Source organism: Gadus chalcogrammus, chromosome 7, assembly GCF_026213295.1.
Source record: "Gadus chalcogrammus isolate NIFS_2021 chromosome 7, NIFS_Gcha_1.0, whole genome shotgun sequence".
Taxonomy (NCBI): Eukaryota; Metazoa; Chordata; class Actinopteri; order Gadiformes; family Gadidae; genus Gadus; species Gadus chalcogrammus.
This window is the reverse complement of record NC_079418.1, coordinates 20,916,321-20,933,019: the sequence shown is the minus strand read 5'-3', so window position 1 is coordinate 20,933,019 and position 16,699 is coordinate 20,916,321. Positions and strand designations below refer to the sequence as shown.

Below are 16,699 nucleotides of genomic sequence, written 5' to 3'. Positions count from 1 at the left end.
TTTCTCATTGACAACATTAAAAACAGATGACATAGTGACAACGCAGTCTCATGTGCCAATATAATGTAATCGTTTTAACCACATCCCTGTCTGGTTCATTACTTCCTGTAAACTACGTCAACAGACAATACGTAATATTTGTATTTCTGGATTTATGCAAGCCAAGACTATAGACAGAAACACTAAAACACACACACACACACACACACAGCCACACGTACACAAACACACACGCACACTCACACGCGCACACACGCGCACACAACAAACGGCAAGAAAAAGGAAGCAACGCACACACGAAAGCGCACGCACACACGCACGCACACGCGCACACACCGTGCGTCAAGACAAAGGCAGCGACACACTGGCCGAGCTAAGATGTTACGTTTTTAAACATGACGGCTAAACGAAGAGGAGAGACAATTTCTCACCTCGACAATCAACGGCGGTCGTTCTTTTTGTCAGATAAAAAACGTTAAACTCAAACATCGCACTGACCGGCTTATCAACAGATAAGTCACGTGATCTTACAGAGACAGTGTCCATATAACACAGAACGAAAACATGTCAATAACACAGTATGGTGAATTATGTCTCTAGAGTCCACCACAAGCCTAAACTTTGTTGCTCAAATGTAATATTACCCTCATCCTTCAGCCTACCGAAATGTTTTTACCATTTGTTGCTTAAACTTAATATTACACTCCTACTTGAGCCTCCCCAAATGTCTTGCGATATTGATATCCCCCCTCGCCCCTGCAGGCTGTTTTAGTTGTTTTATTTTTCTTATGTTTGTGTGTATGCTATGTGTGACTGACAGACTGTATGCTACTGCTGCCTGTCCTGGCCAGGACACTGGAAGAGATGTTTAATCTCAATGATGTTTATACTTACTAACAAATGTAAGGCAACTAACCAATAGTAGTTGCCTTACATTTGATGTCAATGCACTTTTCAGCCCAGAATAACAGTAAAAGCTATTTAATAATTGATTTGCATGCATAATGTACTAAACTTTCCATTGAACAATTAGCCCTGTTACCATAAATTGACTAATTTTATAATGTGATCAAGCTGATTTCAGACACACGTGTGAGTCCTGATATTCTCCAAATGGGACGTATGTGTGAACAACATATCCTGACATTTTTACGCTGAAAATCTCCTGAAAAATACTACCCCTGAGGTACTATTTTCTCCGTAGGAAATGTAAATTACCTTATATGTGAATGAGGATTAGAAAGTTGGTGTTTCTCACAACACTTCAGTGGGCGTGTTGATGAAGCTTCTGCATGTCGTTGAGTGGCCATCTAAATTATATTGCCTTTTGTTTGCTGAACGGTTAAAAAATATTTAAATGTTTGCACTGCTTTTTAAGAGTAATTTGGGGTGAACGCATGTTGCATGTTATAAAATTATTGGCAAAATTTTATTATATTATGCCCTCAGAAATTTGTTACATTATCGACTGGGGTTTCCACATTATTGTTATCGGTTCAATTACAACTCGAAGTTGAATACAGTATAATCTAATCATTCTAACCACTTCTCTCTGTGCTTCTTCCTTTCAACGACGGAGCCCCCAGACAGAAACACGTGCACAAACACACACAGGGGCACACAGACACACACACACACACACACACACACACACACACACACACACACACACACACACACACACACACACACACACACACACACACACACACACACACACACACACACACACACACACACACACACACACACACACACACACACACACACAGCTGCTTAACAGCAATGTCCCCACCTTGGTCAGAAACAAAAGACAAGGGGTCTGAGTTGGGGGCTCTTTGTGCTGTATGATCTTGATCTCTCTGGATATGACAGGACCTTTGATGCTCGACAGAACACAGAACCTCGCCTGTGTGTCTGTGTTTTGGGAATGAAAGGGTTCCTTGAGCGTAATATGTGATTGTCTGTTTGTCAATACATTCCAGGAAAATGTCTGAACATGATTTTTTTATCAGAGAGTAGTATGTTGCATAGATATTCTAGCATATAACACAATTGATAAATGTAAATGGCTATAACAGATATTATTTGAGTTTAATCTGTTAGAAGTAGCCTAGCTATCTTTTGTTCGCAGCAATAGGCCTTTTTCTGACAAATCAAGGTATCTCTTTCTTGATTGGATCTTTTTTCACAGACAACATTTGTCAATGGTGGCGATACATATTGTTGGGAGGGGACCCCTTTTTGATTGTTTGGTTTCAATATCTTGCTCTCTTTGCCAATTGATACTCTCTCTCTTTAAAACCCTTTCCTATAGCAGCATTAGGAGATTTGATATCCCAACAAGCATCTCCATTTGCATATCACTTGTTGATATCAACTTTGAAAATCGAATCACAAACAAGATATTACATTCAAATGTCTTTATTGTTTAAATTAATCTTTTGTCGATGCATAGTACAAATAAATTAGGATTGAAAAATCATGTTTAACAAAAAATAAATTTTACTACAAAATTATTAGATCTTTGTTAAATATATTATAAAGAAATGTAACACTGGTTTGTTCACTGCGACTGCCATTGGTTGTTAAAACACAATATGAGGTCAGATTCTTCTAGTTAGCGCATGGCAGGAAGTAATCGTTCCTCAGGGCACGGAACAGCCTTCCGGTCCTCAGGCTGTACTCAAGCATGTTGGACCCGCTGTAAATGTAGGTGTAACCTGAGGGGAGAAGAACAGAGCGTTAGTGGGTTTGCAGGTGGTACGATGGAGGAACATGTTAAACCTGGCACAATGTAACTGCATTGTCATTTTCATTCAAAATAATTTCAACACATAAGAGTGCAAGAAAACCAAAACGGAAATCGATCTAATTAATATACGGTAGTTGAAAACAGTGACGGCTGGAGTTAAAAAGTTTCTTAGTATATGTTTAGATCAACAACAACTTTGGGGGGTCTAGTCAAGGGTCTAGTGATATAAAATGTAACTGTTTGAAAACGAAAAAAACAAAGAACATTATTTGACAACCATTGGCATCATGTCATCACTCACCTCTGTACTGGAATCCAGCCGTCACCTTGCTGGTGTGTCCTGGGAGGAGGGTTTCTATTGACTTGGGGAATCCTGCGTCCATCGTGCGTCTTGCCTCATCATAACTGTGGAAACACAAGAGTGAAACTGTGATTCAAGGCTCGTAAAATGGCGCAGACGGAAACGATCGACCCCTTTGCTTGAGTCAGTTATCAGTCGACAGTAGTGTAGTTGTGATTGTTTTTGGTAGTTTTCTTACCTATAGTACTGGTCGCCCACAAAGAACAAGGTCCTGCGTGTATGGGTATCGTACAAGGCGGCATTGATTTTGTTTATGTTCCTAGGCAGACCGAAATAGTCGATATTCCTGGGAAAGCCGCTCGCCAGATCATACCCGGAGAAAGCCCAGACCTGACGACCTGGAGGGTCACAGGGAAAGAAGCAGGATTAGCACGTGTGAAAAGTTTTCTCCTGCAGATATTTTCTTCATAACACTGTGCTTTTTTTTGAAGCACTATTAAAACAGCTGCCCTTTCTACCATTATTTTTTTAAAAACTTGCTAAACAATAGCAGATCATTGCTGTGCTGCTGGAGCTTGTACCTTGGAATAGATAGACTCGGTCAGTCTGGCGGCTCTCGAAAGCAGCATCGACTTTTTCGGGGGCGTTGGGCCAGAAGCTGGAGATGAGGGACTGCCGGGCCCTGGGGTTCTGGAGGTGCTTACGCCAGAAGAAACTGCAATACAACAACAACGACAATCAAACAGTGAATGAGAATTCGACAGATCATAAATCCATGAAAGGTCATTGTAGTGTAGGGTTATCGTGTTTTGAAGGGTCTCTACCTGCCCTTGAAGAAGAGCATCTCGCCCCTCAGGGTGCTCACAGCGTCGAGAACCATGGTTGCGTCGCAGGAGTTGGGGGTTGTGGGTGGTGTGGGTTCATTTGTGCTCACATTGCCGTTGGGACCTGGATGGACATGGTCCAACCAAAATCATCAGTCGAGGAATAAACAGGACGCCGAGACATTTTTAAACATTATTTCTTACAATAGATGGCTTTTTTTGTTGAGATTTACAGGTAGGTAAGCGATCCTAGCAAACAAGTAGCACTAAAATAAAGGTAATCCTTCCACTGACCATAAAGGGACTGGATGCCGTTGACATCGTCGCGGGGCAGCTGAAACGTGTCGGGGTTCTTGTAGATGTAATTTGGGTACATGAGCGCACCGGGGTCCCTGGAGTGGCCCAAGCCCAGGGAATGTCCAAACTCATGGGCCGCAACCAGGAAAAGAACATAACCTGAAAAATACACAAACACAAACATGAAACATGAGAGCCCCGCTATATTGATATGTGCTGTTTATCAACGTGTAATGGTTCATATTCCAGCGATTCTCCGTGCGCCGAACTCACCACTTGTTGAACGGTAGGTGAAATCCTCGTCTTCATCAAAGTGGGCGTCGCCGCCGATCCCCGTGGATGGGGCATAGGCATGGGCGAGGGTGCCCTGGGGGCCGTCGAAGGGGTTGAAATCACCATGCGCTGTTGGCACAACGTCAAAAACACTTTAATGTCAGGTACACCAAACACAGAGATGGCACAATAAGGGAGATGATTGAAGTCCTGTGATGAATCTCCCCAACATCCTTTCAACGTGCAACTTGGCAAGAACATCCTGAATCAGTGGATTGGTTATTCTGTTTTTGTTTTTAGAGGCGCAGTGAACATAAGAATGTCAGCCTAGTGATGCTATAAGCAATTTATCAGCCTATTTCAGTCAAATTTGGCAGCTCACTTTTTGCACTATTCATTATATTGTATTCTATTGCTATATTATTATTTGATAAGATTAGATTTTACATACTATATTATATATTAGTATTATACTTATACTGTATATGGTTTCGATATGGTTTGCTGTTGGTCTGTATTTTGTTGGTTTTCTTTCTTGAATAGTTTGACCAGACATTAATTCCCGAGAAAGCCAAAGGGCACATACGTTGCATCTAACAATGTTGGGTTAGTCTCAAGTCTGGCGTCAACACTTACATCGTCTCGCGAAGGAGATCATGATGTCAGCGGTACCGCGCTCGATCCTTCGAAACGTCAGGGGAGTGACCTTGGCCCAAACATTCAACGCTTTTTCCACAGAATCGTCTACCTCTGCCCGGGACATGTCCGGAGTGTAGTTCAGAATCCTGTGAAGGCAAAAAGATACATGGAAGTTTGATCAGAAATAACTCTGAGGCACACTCATCTCAAGACCAACAAACCCCCACACACACACACACACACACACACACACACACACACACACACACACACACACACACACACACACACACACACACACACACACATACACACACACACACACACACACACACACACACACACACACACATACACACACACACACACACACACACACACACACACACACACACACACACACACACACACACACACACACACACACACACACACACACGCACACACACACACACACACACACACACACACACACACACACAAACCACAAGAGAGAAGCAAACTACAATACATCACCAAGACCCCCTGACACACAGATAGAAACAAGGTGGTGGTCCTGTCTAGCGACACTCTTATGAGTGCTGCCAGGGTTAGGTTCTCAATTCCCACTGGGGTCTACCATGCTAAGAATGTATGCACTCACATTCTTATAAAACGTTTTAACAGAATCCACCCAATGGCATGTATTCTGGTGCCTGTTACCTGTAGGTGAGGGCCGTTGTTTGCCACTTAAGGTCCCCCGCGAAAGTGGAGAAGTGGGCGACTTGGGTGTCGGGGACCCCGCAGCGGGCCTTCTTCATCATCTGCATGGTGTCAGCGTCCACAGTGCCAGTGATACTCAGGCCAAAGAAGCGCTGCATGTCCCTGAGCTTCTCGACCATGGGGTTGACCCCCTGGCGACCAAAAGACCTCTCATGCTCTTTGGTGAGGTTGAAGAAGCTCTTGAGGTAGCTCTGTTGGAGAGAGAGAGAGAGAGAGAGAGAGTGAGAGAGAGAGAGAGAGAGAGAGAGAGAGAGAGAGAGAGAGGGGTGTAAGGTACAGGAACAATGATCTGACATTGAGGACAATTTTTCTCATGATTTGTAGACTTTGTGCTGTTTAGGATGATGTATTGATTGTTAAATATTAGCTTTAAAATACAATGGTTGTTTATATGTATACAATGCATGACAAACAACAACCAATTCAAAGTTATTCACCCTTTAAAATGTACAGAGAGCATTGTCTGTTAGCAGTTATTTCCTCAAAAGATAATTGGTGAATACCAATACCACATGTAACAACTAAGAGATTACAGAGCTAAGCCTCAATAAAAAGTAAAAAGGACTTACCTCTGCAAATTCTTCATCTTTATGGGTGATTTGTTGTGGCGGTTGTTCTCTGTCTAGGGGCAGGGAGTAAACCACTGCCGCCGTCAAGCTCAGGAAGATGCACAGGTTCAAAGAGTGCATGTTGTTTTGCCGTGAAGGACTCAAGTTGGGAGTTGGGAGCACCGCAGGCAGGCATTATATACCTTCACGGCCGGGCCCTGATGTGTTGAGTAACCAGCCAAAGTGAGTCACTGGATGAGGAAACAAACCGTAGGATGGAGGAAGTAGGAGGGGCTAGGCTAAGGAGAAGGAAAAATAAAATCTGCAAACATACTGACACAAAGGAGACACTGCGTGGCACTGTCATATATGTTGCGTTATTTAGGAATGTTTGCTCAATTAATGATTAAATTGTCATAAATTTTGTTTGTATGATTGAATTTTGGTTATGTTATGTGGCTGGTCAAAAATTAAGTTATTGAGTGACTTATGGACTTAAAAAGTGCAATGCAGCAATGCAGAAATGCAGAGAAGAAATGTTTTTGTGTAGCCAATATTTCTACATGTGCACTGACAAATAAAAGATTTAAAGGCATTTTGTACAATTAGTATGGGAAGGTGTCATGTGATATAAAAGTGATGGAAAAGTGATGGAAAATCATTATTAACGTTAATACAAGTGATGCTATGGATGAGGGACCTTTAATGAATGAGGTATGTATTGTAATGTTAAATTGCCTTTGTTTGCTATTGTTTTTCTTTACCCCATATATCTTTTTGCAAAGCCCTTTCTCTGCTTACCCTCCCGAGTGGTGATTCTGGGTGGCTGTCCCCTGCAGCCTCAGGCTACCATCATTGCCGGGAAGACGGCCCGTAGACATGCTGCCACTCGTAATAGTAACAAGATTCACGCCCAAATTATTTGTAATTAATCCCCGATGACATGCATTACAACTCTTTAGAGGCCTGTCCACAGGATTAGTTGTATGGATATTGTTAAATAGTTGAGTAACAAATTGAAATACTATCGTAATATATTTATTATTTATAACATAGCATACAATATAGAAACATTACATAATTACAATTTTGAATGGCACATACATGCTTCCTGACTGCTTTAATGGAAGCAGTCTTTTGTATTCATATCAATGGAAAACTGAAGTGTTTTCTGGTATGGAATTGTCGGATCCAGTGGTTCCCAAACTTTGATCAGTGATGTACCCCTTGTGACCGATTCCATCCCACCAAGTTCTCCCAGCTTCACAGACAGCTCACTGAAATGTTTTTGTGCTTAATTCTGCTGCTGCAAAAAAAACTGGACACGCATGTACATACATTACATATATACATAAAATATAAAGACGAGGCAGGATAACCAATATTTTGGAGCAATGTAAGCTTATTCTATATAGGGCAACATGTAATGACAGGATATCTTTTTTCCTATGCGTGTGAACATAGGCATTGTTTCCATTGGTGTTCATATGTGGATTAGTTCTTGTGTCATAGGCGTTAAATCAACCAAAAGCTACAAACAGTAGTGGTTGTGCCGACCAATATTTTCCAGGATCTTGCTTTCAAAAATATTAATAAATGTGTCGGTACTTAACTAACCTAACGTTTCTGACTCCCGACTTTGAGACAAACATCTCTGTACTCATGGCAACGTTCATTAACGACCAAAAGCACGGTGTGTAGATCTTTTAATGTGTGAGTTTCCCGCAATGGATAAGTGGAAGGAGTGGAGTGTGGAGTGGAGTGTGGTTATACTGGGCTGTATACATTTATTTTTGGTACTGAGACTTCTGTCAGTCACAGGACTGTTTGTGAAGGTAAATCACAGGTTTCTTTCGAATAACCCCTAGACCAGGGGTCACCAAGACGGTGCCCGCGGGCACCAGGGCGCCCCCAAGGCCCATGTGAGGCGCCCGCAGGCCGGTTCTAAACATAGCACAACTCATTCTTGAACAACCTTTTCCCACCTTTTTTAAATCATTGACTTGTTGATAATTATTGTGAGAAATCATAAACATGATCAGTGTCTTCACATAGATGATTATAATTAATCAATGATAATAATATGTAACTGAAGGCAAACTGAGCAAATTTGTTATTTCAGAAGTGTATCAAACTAGGTGCCCTTTGTATGATTAAGTAGCCATGAAGTAGGTTGGTGACCCCTGCCCTAGACCCATCCAGGTATCCCGAGGGGTACTAGTTCCCCACTTTGACAACCGCTGGGTGATGATTTTCCCATTGTTGATAATTACAATTATCAACAATGGGAATGAGAAATGTTGTCCATTTCTAATTGACAACATTAAAAACAGATGACATAGTGACAACACAGTCTTATGTGCCAATATAATGTAATTGTTTTAACCACATCCCTGTCTGGTTCATTACTTCCTGTAAACTACGTCAACAGACAATACGTAATATTTGTATTTCTGGATTTATGCAAGCCAAGACTATAGACAGAAATACTAAAACACACACACACACACACCCACACAGGGACGTGCACAGGGGGGTTGCTCAGGTTGCTTGGGCAACTGCCCATATGCCCTCCTCGACTCAGGTTGCCCCTCCGAGGAAAAAAAAAAAAAGTATATATTTTTTTAATCATTTAATGGATGCAGAATTTCATGTAGGCCTATAAAAATCGCCACTCGAAACATTTCATAAAGTATCCGTTGCCTCATTCAATTCCGTTCGGGCACTGAGAGTGAAAGTCAGTAGGGGGAGGGCAAACTCTGCCGCCCTTCCCCCATTGAAATTAATGGAGGCGGGGAGTTGCCGCGCGGGCGCGGCGTGTGAGCAGCGCTGCACGCGACCGGAACACCGGCACCTGTGAGACGACTGCCTTGATGTTCTCGGAAAAGGTGAATTTGAGATGTATAACAAACAAACAATCATCATCACGTTTTATGAAATGAATTACAATCTTCATAAATCCAGGCTCAGTTTGCCACGTAACGTTTAGCCTAAATAATCAGACAGCTAGCTAGCTTGCAGACAAGCAGACCGTTATCACATAGTCTACACATTCTTAGGCAAACTAAACTACATGTCTGCTGATAGATAGTTTCTAACATTTCCTTTTAACAAGAAGAATAAATGATGGAAGTAATGCATCACATGAATTCTTTCATTCAAAATGGTTCATGCCTAAATCTTATCACTATTTTGGGTAGCCTATTGTTTGTTATTGTTAAGTGAAGCCGAAATGCCCAGTGAAAAGAGGAGGATTCAGGAGAGAGAGAGACAACTAAAGGAGTCAGCTAAGAGGAGCACATTACTACAGGGTAGTGATGTGCTCCGAAAAAAATCCGAAATCAGTGTGGTCAAGAGCGGCTGTCTGACCTCCTCCTGCTGTCCATAGAGAAGGACATACCAATCGACAAATAAGAGGTTCTGAAGGCTTCTCTTTTGAAGCTTTGCATTTTTAAAATGTCAATTTGGAGAAACTTATCAGTGACTTGATAGGATGTTGTTTAATTATGTTTGTGTTCATGTTATGTTCTTCTTCTTCAAGTCATGTTTTTCTGCATTATCGTTAGTAGTAGTTATTTCAGTGTTTTACTTATTTGTAATTATATATTAATAAAGACCCTGTTATTCTCAGTCCTTCATATAGCCTGCAAGTTTTTTTTTGGGGGGGGGGGGGGGGGGGGGGGGGGGGGGGGGGGGGGGGGGGGGGTCAGGTCAGAGCAACTGCCCCTCAAAATTCCTGTGCACGTCCCTGCACCCACACATACACAAACACACACGCACACACACACAAACACACACGCGCACACAAAAAACGGCAAGAAAAAGGAAGCAACGCATACACGAAAGCGCACGCACACACGCACGCACACGCGCACACACCGTGCGTCAAGACAAAGGCAGCGACACACTGGCCGAGCTAAGATGTTACGATTTTAAACATGACGGCTAAACGAAGAGGAGAGACAATTTCTCACCTCGACAATCAACGGCGGTCGTTCTTTTTGTCAGATAAAAAAACAATTAGCCCTGTTACCATAAATTGACTAATTTTATAATGTGATCAAATGCTCACACACTAGCTGATTTCAGACACACGTGTGAGTCCTGATATTCTCAAAATGGGACGTATGTGTGAACAACATATCCTGACATTTTTACCCTGAAAATCTCCTGAAAAATACTACACCTGAGGTACTATTTTCTCCGTAGGAAATGTAAATGACCTTATATGTGACTGAGGATTAGAAAGTTGGTGTTTCTCACAACGCTTCAGTGGGCGTGTTGATGAAGCTTCTGCATATCATTGAGTGGCCATCTAAATGATATTCAGCCTGTTGCCTTTTGTTCGCTGAACGGTTAAAAAATATTTAAATGTTTGCACTGCTTTTTAAGAGTCATTTGGGGTGAACGCATGTTGTATGTTATAAAATTATTGGCAAAATGTTATTATATTATGCCCTCAGAAATTTGTTACATTATCGACTGGGGTTTCCACATTATTGCTATCGGTTCAATTACAACTAGAAGTTGAATACAGTATAATCGAATCATTCTAACCACTTCTCTCTGTGCTTCTTCCTTTCAACGACGGAGCCCCCAGACAGCACAAACACACACAGGGGCAGACAGACACACACACACACACACACACACACACACACACACACACACACACACACACACACACACACACACACACACACACACACACACACACACACACACACACACACACACACACACACACACACACACACACACACACACACACACACACGCAAGCAAGCACATCATGCTTGCTTGCGTATTTTTTTCAGAAAAAAAATACTGAAAAAAATAAGATGTATATTGAACAAATGTAAAAGTGAAGCACGGAGGACTATGGAACTGTGAATATGAATGTGGACTTACTTTGTTTGGTGTCATAATTTTGCAAGTAAAATGTATAAAATATGCAGTAATTAATTACAATACTACAGTTTTTTCCTATCGTTTTAGGCAATTTACCTAAACCATGTTCACATTCCCTAAACACTTCACACAGTGAGCATACCAGTAGACCATGTGAACCAAACTGTGGTTACTTGCCCCTATGCTAAGATACAAATGCTGGCAATGACGCCTTCTTCCAAATTTCATGGATACCTGCCCCAGTCAATGTTCACTACTGGCAAAACGCTGTGGAACTACAGCATATTTTACCAATGTTTAGATACTCTGTTCAAAACAGTGAACTTTCTGTTCAAAACAGTAACAGTACAGTGATCTAAACAGTAATTTAGATCACTGTAGATGGAAAGATGCTGCATTTGGACAGACAAATGAAGTTACATGTTTGAATAAGAAAAAATATTTAGTTTATAGTTTATTTATTTTATTTTACAGTAATTTAGATTTTTTTCCCCCTGTGCACCATAGTTCTTGGTGAATTGGCATGGAATTACTTTTTTTACGTAAAAGCAACACTACATACAATGATCTGTACAAAACACAGAGGATAAGTTTTGCAATGCAAAACACCTGGTGGTCATATGCGGAGGATAGGAGGGATTAGCCCAATTCTGCGCCACTGTTGGGCTATTGTAATATACAGTATGTGCAGGTTTTGTGCATTGCATTTTTTGTTAGAACACATTTTTTGACTTTGTAATGTATTTTCTGTTTTGTGTAACACTTGTAACACTAAAACTGTTGTGTTTGTGATTTGTTTCTGGATCATATATTACGTACTTACTGTATGTAATTTGCATTACAAAAACTGAAAATTGTTATTCTCAGTTTCTCATAAAACACTTACAGTATTTACTGTATTTACAATTACAGTACATTTACCACACTCAATTGTGACATCTTTTGTGGGAGGTAAACCGACATATGAACACTGTCAGCAGATACTTGGCTTGGATTGTCATACTGTAATATTACAAACTTTATTACTGTAGTCCAAAGAAGTGTTTGTCTGTGTTTTTTCTCTTTTTTTCAATGCAACACTACAGGAAATCTATGCCAAACTGGAGGACACAGCATCATTTTATATATGCAATTGGCAATGCTTCAAGATGTTAGTGTTTTTTAGGTCATAGTGTTCTGAGAGGAAACATGTGTTAAGTTATGGCAGCATTGTTTGTGGTGTGGTTGTTGTAGTGCATTTTGCACCAAAGGTTAACAGATATGCAGAGGTGTGTGTCTCTAAAGCCCACTGTGTTAAGTGATAGGGAAAAGTGACCATAGTATGGGTACATGACCGAAAACGATAGGAAAAAACTGTAATAATCATAGTAATTGTAAACACTTGTGTTTGAATAATAAAAAAAGATTGCATGAATAATGTAAAATGGGTAGGTGTAATGAGCAGGCTGGGATGATGGGTACACATCACGCAAAGTAGTATTTAGTTATGGTTGGTGTGTTTGGTATAACTCTCACACCCACATGATCAAATGGAGGGCAAATCAGAGGCAGGGTTTGGATGTGATTGTCTTTGTAAACATCCAGACTGGTGGTAAGGTATCCATACCTCACTACCATAGAGTGGATACATAATAAATGCACAAATCAAGGCTGCAACATAGACATTAACTCCTACATAAAGTGTTGGGTTTGATTGTGATAAATCAAAACATTACATGTACCCTTATAAAAAATAGCTGCATCGAGGTGAGAGGGAACGCCCGGCCATTGCTGGTCTATTGGCGCTGGGGACCCCTCCTTCATTGTCTTCTGCTGCTCGTCGTACCTGGAATACAAACAGAGGTACATGCTGATTGAAATCCTTCCCAACTCGCTCTGACACATCTTATTCAAGATACACGACCCATAATCATTATATGAGCCACAGACATTGATATTGATTATCTCGTTGAGATGACTAATTGGTATGTAGTATATACAAAGAAACACTTGTCTTGCCTTATCTACAACATGGGGAGCAGTGTTGAATGGTTGAATCAGGCCAAGGGTGTCTGTCCGCCAGGCAAAAGGTTCTGGGTTCGATACCCAATTGGGTGCAGGCGAACTACAAGGCCTCCTTAAGCAAGATGCTGAACACATACCTGCTCTAGGACATGTATATGGAATTACTGGAAAACTACCAGAAGACTTTGGAAAAACAGCCTCTGGTAAATAGTAGTAAATATACAAAATGGATTTGGGGCTACCTCCAGCACCTCACCGTCTTCTTCACTGGCACCTCCAGTGCCAGTGAAGAAGACGGTGAGGTGTGCGAAGCGGAAGTGAAGGGCAGCGTCTACAGCCTGCACTCTGGGAGGGAAGCCCAGGTCTGAGATGTTGCTGGGGAACCCTGCCATCAGATTTAACTGTCTGATCGCCCAGTACTGACTATCTTTAGACACACACACACACACACACACACACACACACACACACACACACACACACACACACACACACACACACACACACACACACACACACACACACACACACACACACACACACACACACACACAGGCATACACATACACACACACAGGCATGGACACACACACACACACACACACACAGGCATGGACACACACACACACACACACACACACACACACATAGAGGCGCAGACACACACACACACACACACACACACACACAAACACAACCAAACAAACATAGTCGTAGACAGACACACACACACACACACACACACACACACACACACACACACACACACACACACACACACACACACACACACACACACACACACACACACACACACACACACACACACACACAGGCATAGACAAATACACACACAGGCGTAGACACACACGCACACACATACAGACACCAGCAGGCAGACAAAAACACACACACACACACTCATGAGTCATACATAGAAAAAATATTGCGACCAAGTAATAATCTCGGTGACACTATAGAAAATGAATCATCTTGAAAGAGATTAAGCATACCTTTGAAAAACAAGAGTTGGTTCATCTCCACATTCTCATAGGCGGCGTCCATGTTATGTGGTACAGCATCGGGCCACAAGCCACGAATCAGACTGATCCCGTACTCATCAGATGTCGGATACTTACGCCACATGAATCTTTAAGACAGACAGGCCATGGGCTTTTACATGTTGCTTTAATGAATGGGTTGCCTTTATTTTGCCTGTGATCGGATGATAAATACTTTGAGGAAGGAATTTTGGCAGACATCCAGTGAAATGTTGTTGCATGCTCCCGTAGATCATGGGTTGACACAGTTGAACTTTGTTTTTTCTCGTCGCGGTGCATACCTGTCTTTGAAAAACACAATCTCCTGCTGGAGTTCTGTCATCGCATCAAACGACAAATTTGGGTCACACTTGTCAGGTGTCCGCTGGCAGTCGGGCTGTAGCTAGAGATTCTGGGATGACAACGCCATTACTAAGAAACATGAAAATAATTCATTGGCCTGCTCAGAACTTAAGGCTCAATTATGGTTCTACATGGTTTTCCGCCCCATTACTTCCTTGTGGACCCTCCTTGCGTCCACCACAAGGGCCTGACGTGCGCCTCCCAAAAATTGTAACCTTGCGTATAGGCGATGCAGCAGCAAGGCCTGTGTTTGGTCCATTCACTGAAACCCCACGCAGAACCAAAACTAGTTCACGACTACGTGGAACCATAACGGTGGAATCATAATTGACCCTTTACAGTACAGGCTCACAGTGACGATTCGTTGATGTTAGGGTGAACCACTTCATTCACCTAGTGGCCAGTTTGAGTTCCATCTAGCTAGCTTGGTGGGAGGGGACTGAATGTAAAATAGCGCATTCAGCTAGCATAACCAAGATGGCAGCTGCTGTATGGGGGAATAAAGCCCCTGGTAAAAACCTGTAGCTCAGCGTACTCATCTTCCAGCGCCACGTGTTGTGGAAGGGCTCCACGTCGGACAAGCCACACCGAGGCTTCCGCATGAGCGCCAGCGTGTCGGGCGTCAGCCGGCCGTTGTCGGGAAGGCCGAAGTACCGCTGCATCTGCTTCACCGCCGCGCAGAGCCGGTCATCAGCCGTGGCGGGGCTGACTGCCCCCCTCCTCTGCCGGTTCGACCGGGACGGCCCGTAGCCATAGAACTTCTCTAAGTAGCTCTGGAAAGATGGGACAACAAAAGAGACAAGGGAGGCCCTCTTTTTTATTTACTCTTTTTATTGGTGTTTTGTACGATTCAAAACGTTGTTTCTTTTTGCAAAGTCATCCCCCTAGCCAGGGAAGAACAGTCAAATATTAATTAATCCAGGGCTAAAAATAAAAGTCCTTTGTTTGACAACACAGTAGTCACTGCTCGTGTTTGCACTGTCACGCTACCTGGTAAAAGAATATACGTGCGACAACAGCAACATCGTTCCGGGAAGACTTTGCATTAATTTAGAATACCGCCACAACAAAATCAAAGCACGGACGACTTGCTCATCCTTGCTACTCCCTGGGGTCCTATCCTTAACCCATCATCCATCCATCATAAATACCTTTGCAAAAATCACCTCGTCCTGCGATGGGGCAGGTGGGCCAGGCCGCTCTGTAGTCAGCAGGGGAAGGCTGTGGAGCTGGCTGGGCACCAGGAGAACCAGCAGTCCCAGCCAGAGTGTCCCCATCTCTTCAAGGCACGTCCCCACAAGGAGGTCTCCGTCTCTGGATGTACGGCTGGCTCTGCGAAGGGCTGTGTCTGTGGGTCAACGTACTGCGAAGACCCCTGAAGCACACCGTTAATCATGTCTGTGTGCCTGTGTTTGTGTTCATATGTGTGTGTGTGTTTGTGTATGATTGTGTGTGGGTGTATATCTGTGTCTGTGTTTGTGTGTGACGGTTTGTGTTCGATTATGAGCATGTGTGTGTGTGCGTGTGATTTTTGAGTCTGATTGTGTGTGTTTGTGCGTGTGTGGGGGGGCTAGTCTGGAGACGGCGGTGTGTGTATGTGTGTATATCACTGTCTGTCTGTTACTGTGTGTCATTTAATTTGTGTGTGTGTGTGCATGCGAAAGAGATAGTTTCATTATTTTCTTTGAGTATGTGCATGTGTGTATGTGCATGTGTGTGTGTTTGTGTGTGTGTGTGTGTGTGTCTTTGTGTGTGTGTGTGTGTGTGTCTTTGTGTGTGTGTGTGTGTGTGTGCGTGTGTGTGTGTGTGTGTGTGTGTGTGTGTGTGTGTGTGTGTGTGTGTGTGTGTGTGTGTGTGTGTGTGTGTGTGTGTGTGTGTGTGTGTGTGTGTGTGTGTGTGTGTGTTTGTGTGTGTGTGTGTGTGTGTGTGCGTGTGTGCACAGGGGTATGGGCACAGTGGGTTCCATGCACAGCAGATCTCAT

The 16,699-nt window shown here is 42.7% G+C and overlaps 1 protein-coding gene and 1 pseudogene across 1 annotated transcript; both read right to left on the bottom strand.

The window, feature by feature from the left end:
* Window positions 1-2,538: 2,538 nt before the first annotated feature.
* LOC130385631 (stromelysin-1-like) lies at window positions 2,539-6,543 on the bottom strand. Its single transcript, XM_056594250.1, has 10 exons — window positions 6,421-6,543; window positions 5,792-6,042; window positions 5,087-5,235; window positions 4,451-4,579; window positions 4,175-4,336; window positions 3,881-4,004; window positions 3,638-3,771; window positions 3,295-3,454; window positions 3,057-3,160; window positions 2,539-2,723 (listed from the first exon to the last, which is right to left on the bottom strand). The coding sequence occupies exons 1-10, from the start codon at window positions 6,538-6,540 to the stop codon at window positions 2,617-2,619; spliced, it is 1,440 nt and encodes a 479-aa protein (XP_056450225.1). The 5' UTR covers window positions 6,541-6,543; the 3' UTR covers window positions 2,539-2,616.
* Window positions 6,544-6,693: 150 nt separating this feature from the next.
* On the bottom strand, window positions 6,694-15,994 carry LOC130386049 (matrix metalloproteinase-18-like; annotated as a pseudogene).
* Window positions 15,995-16,699: the final 705 nt, after the last annotated feature.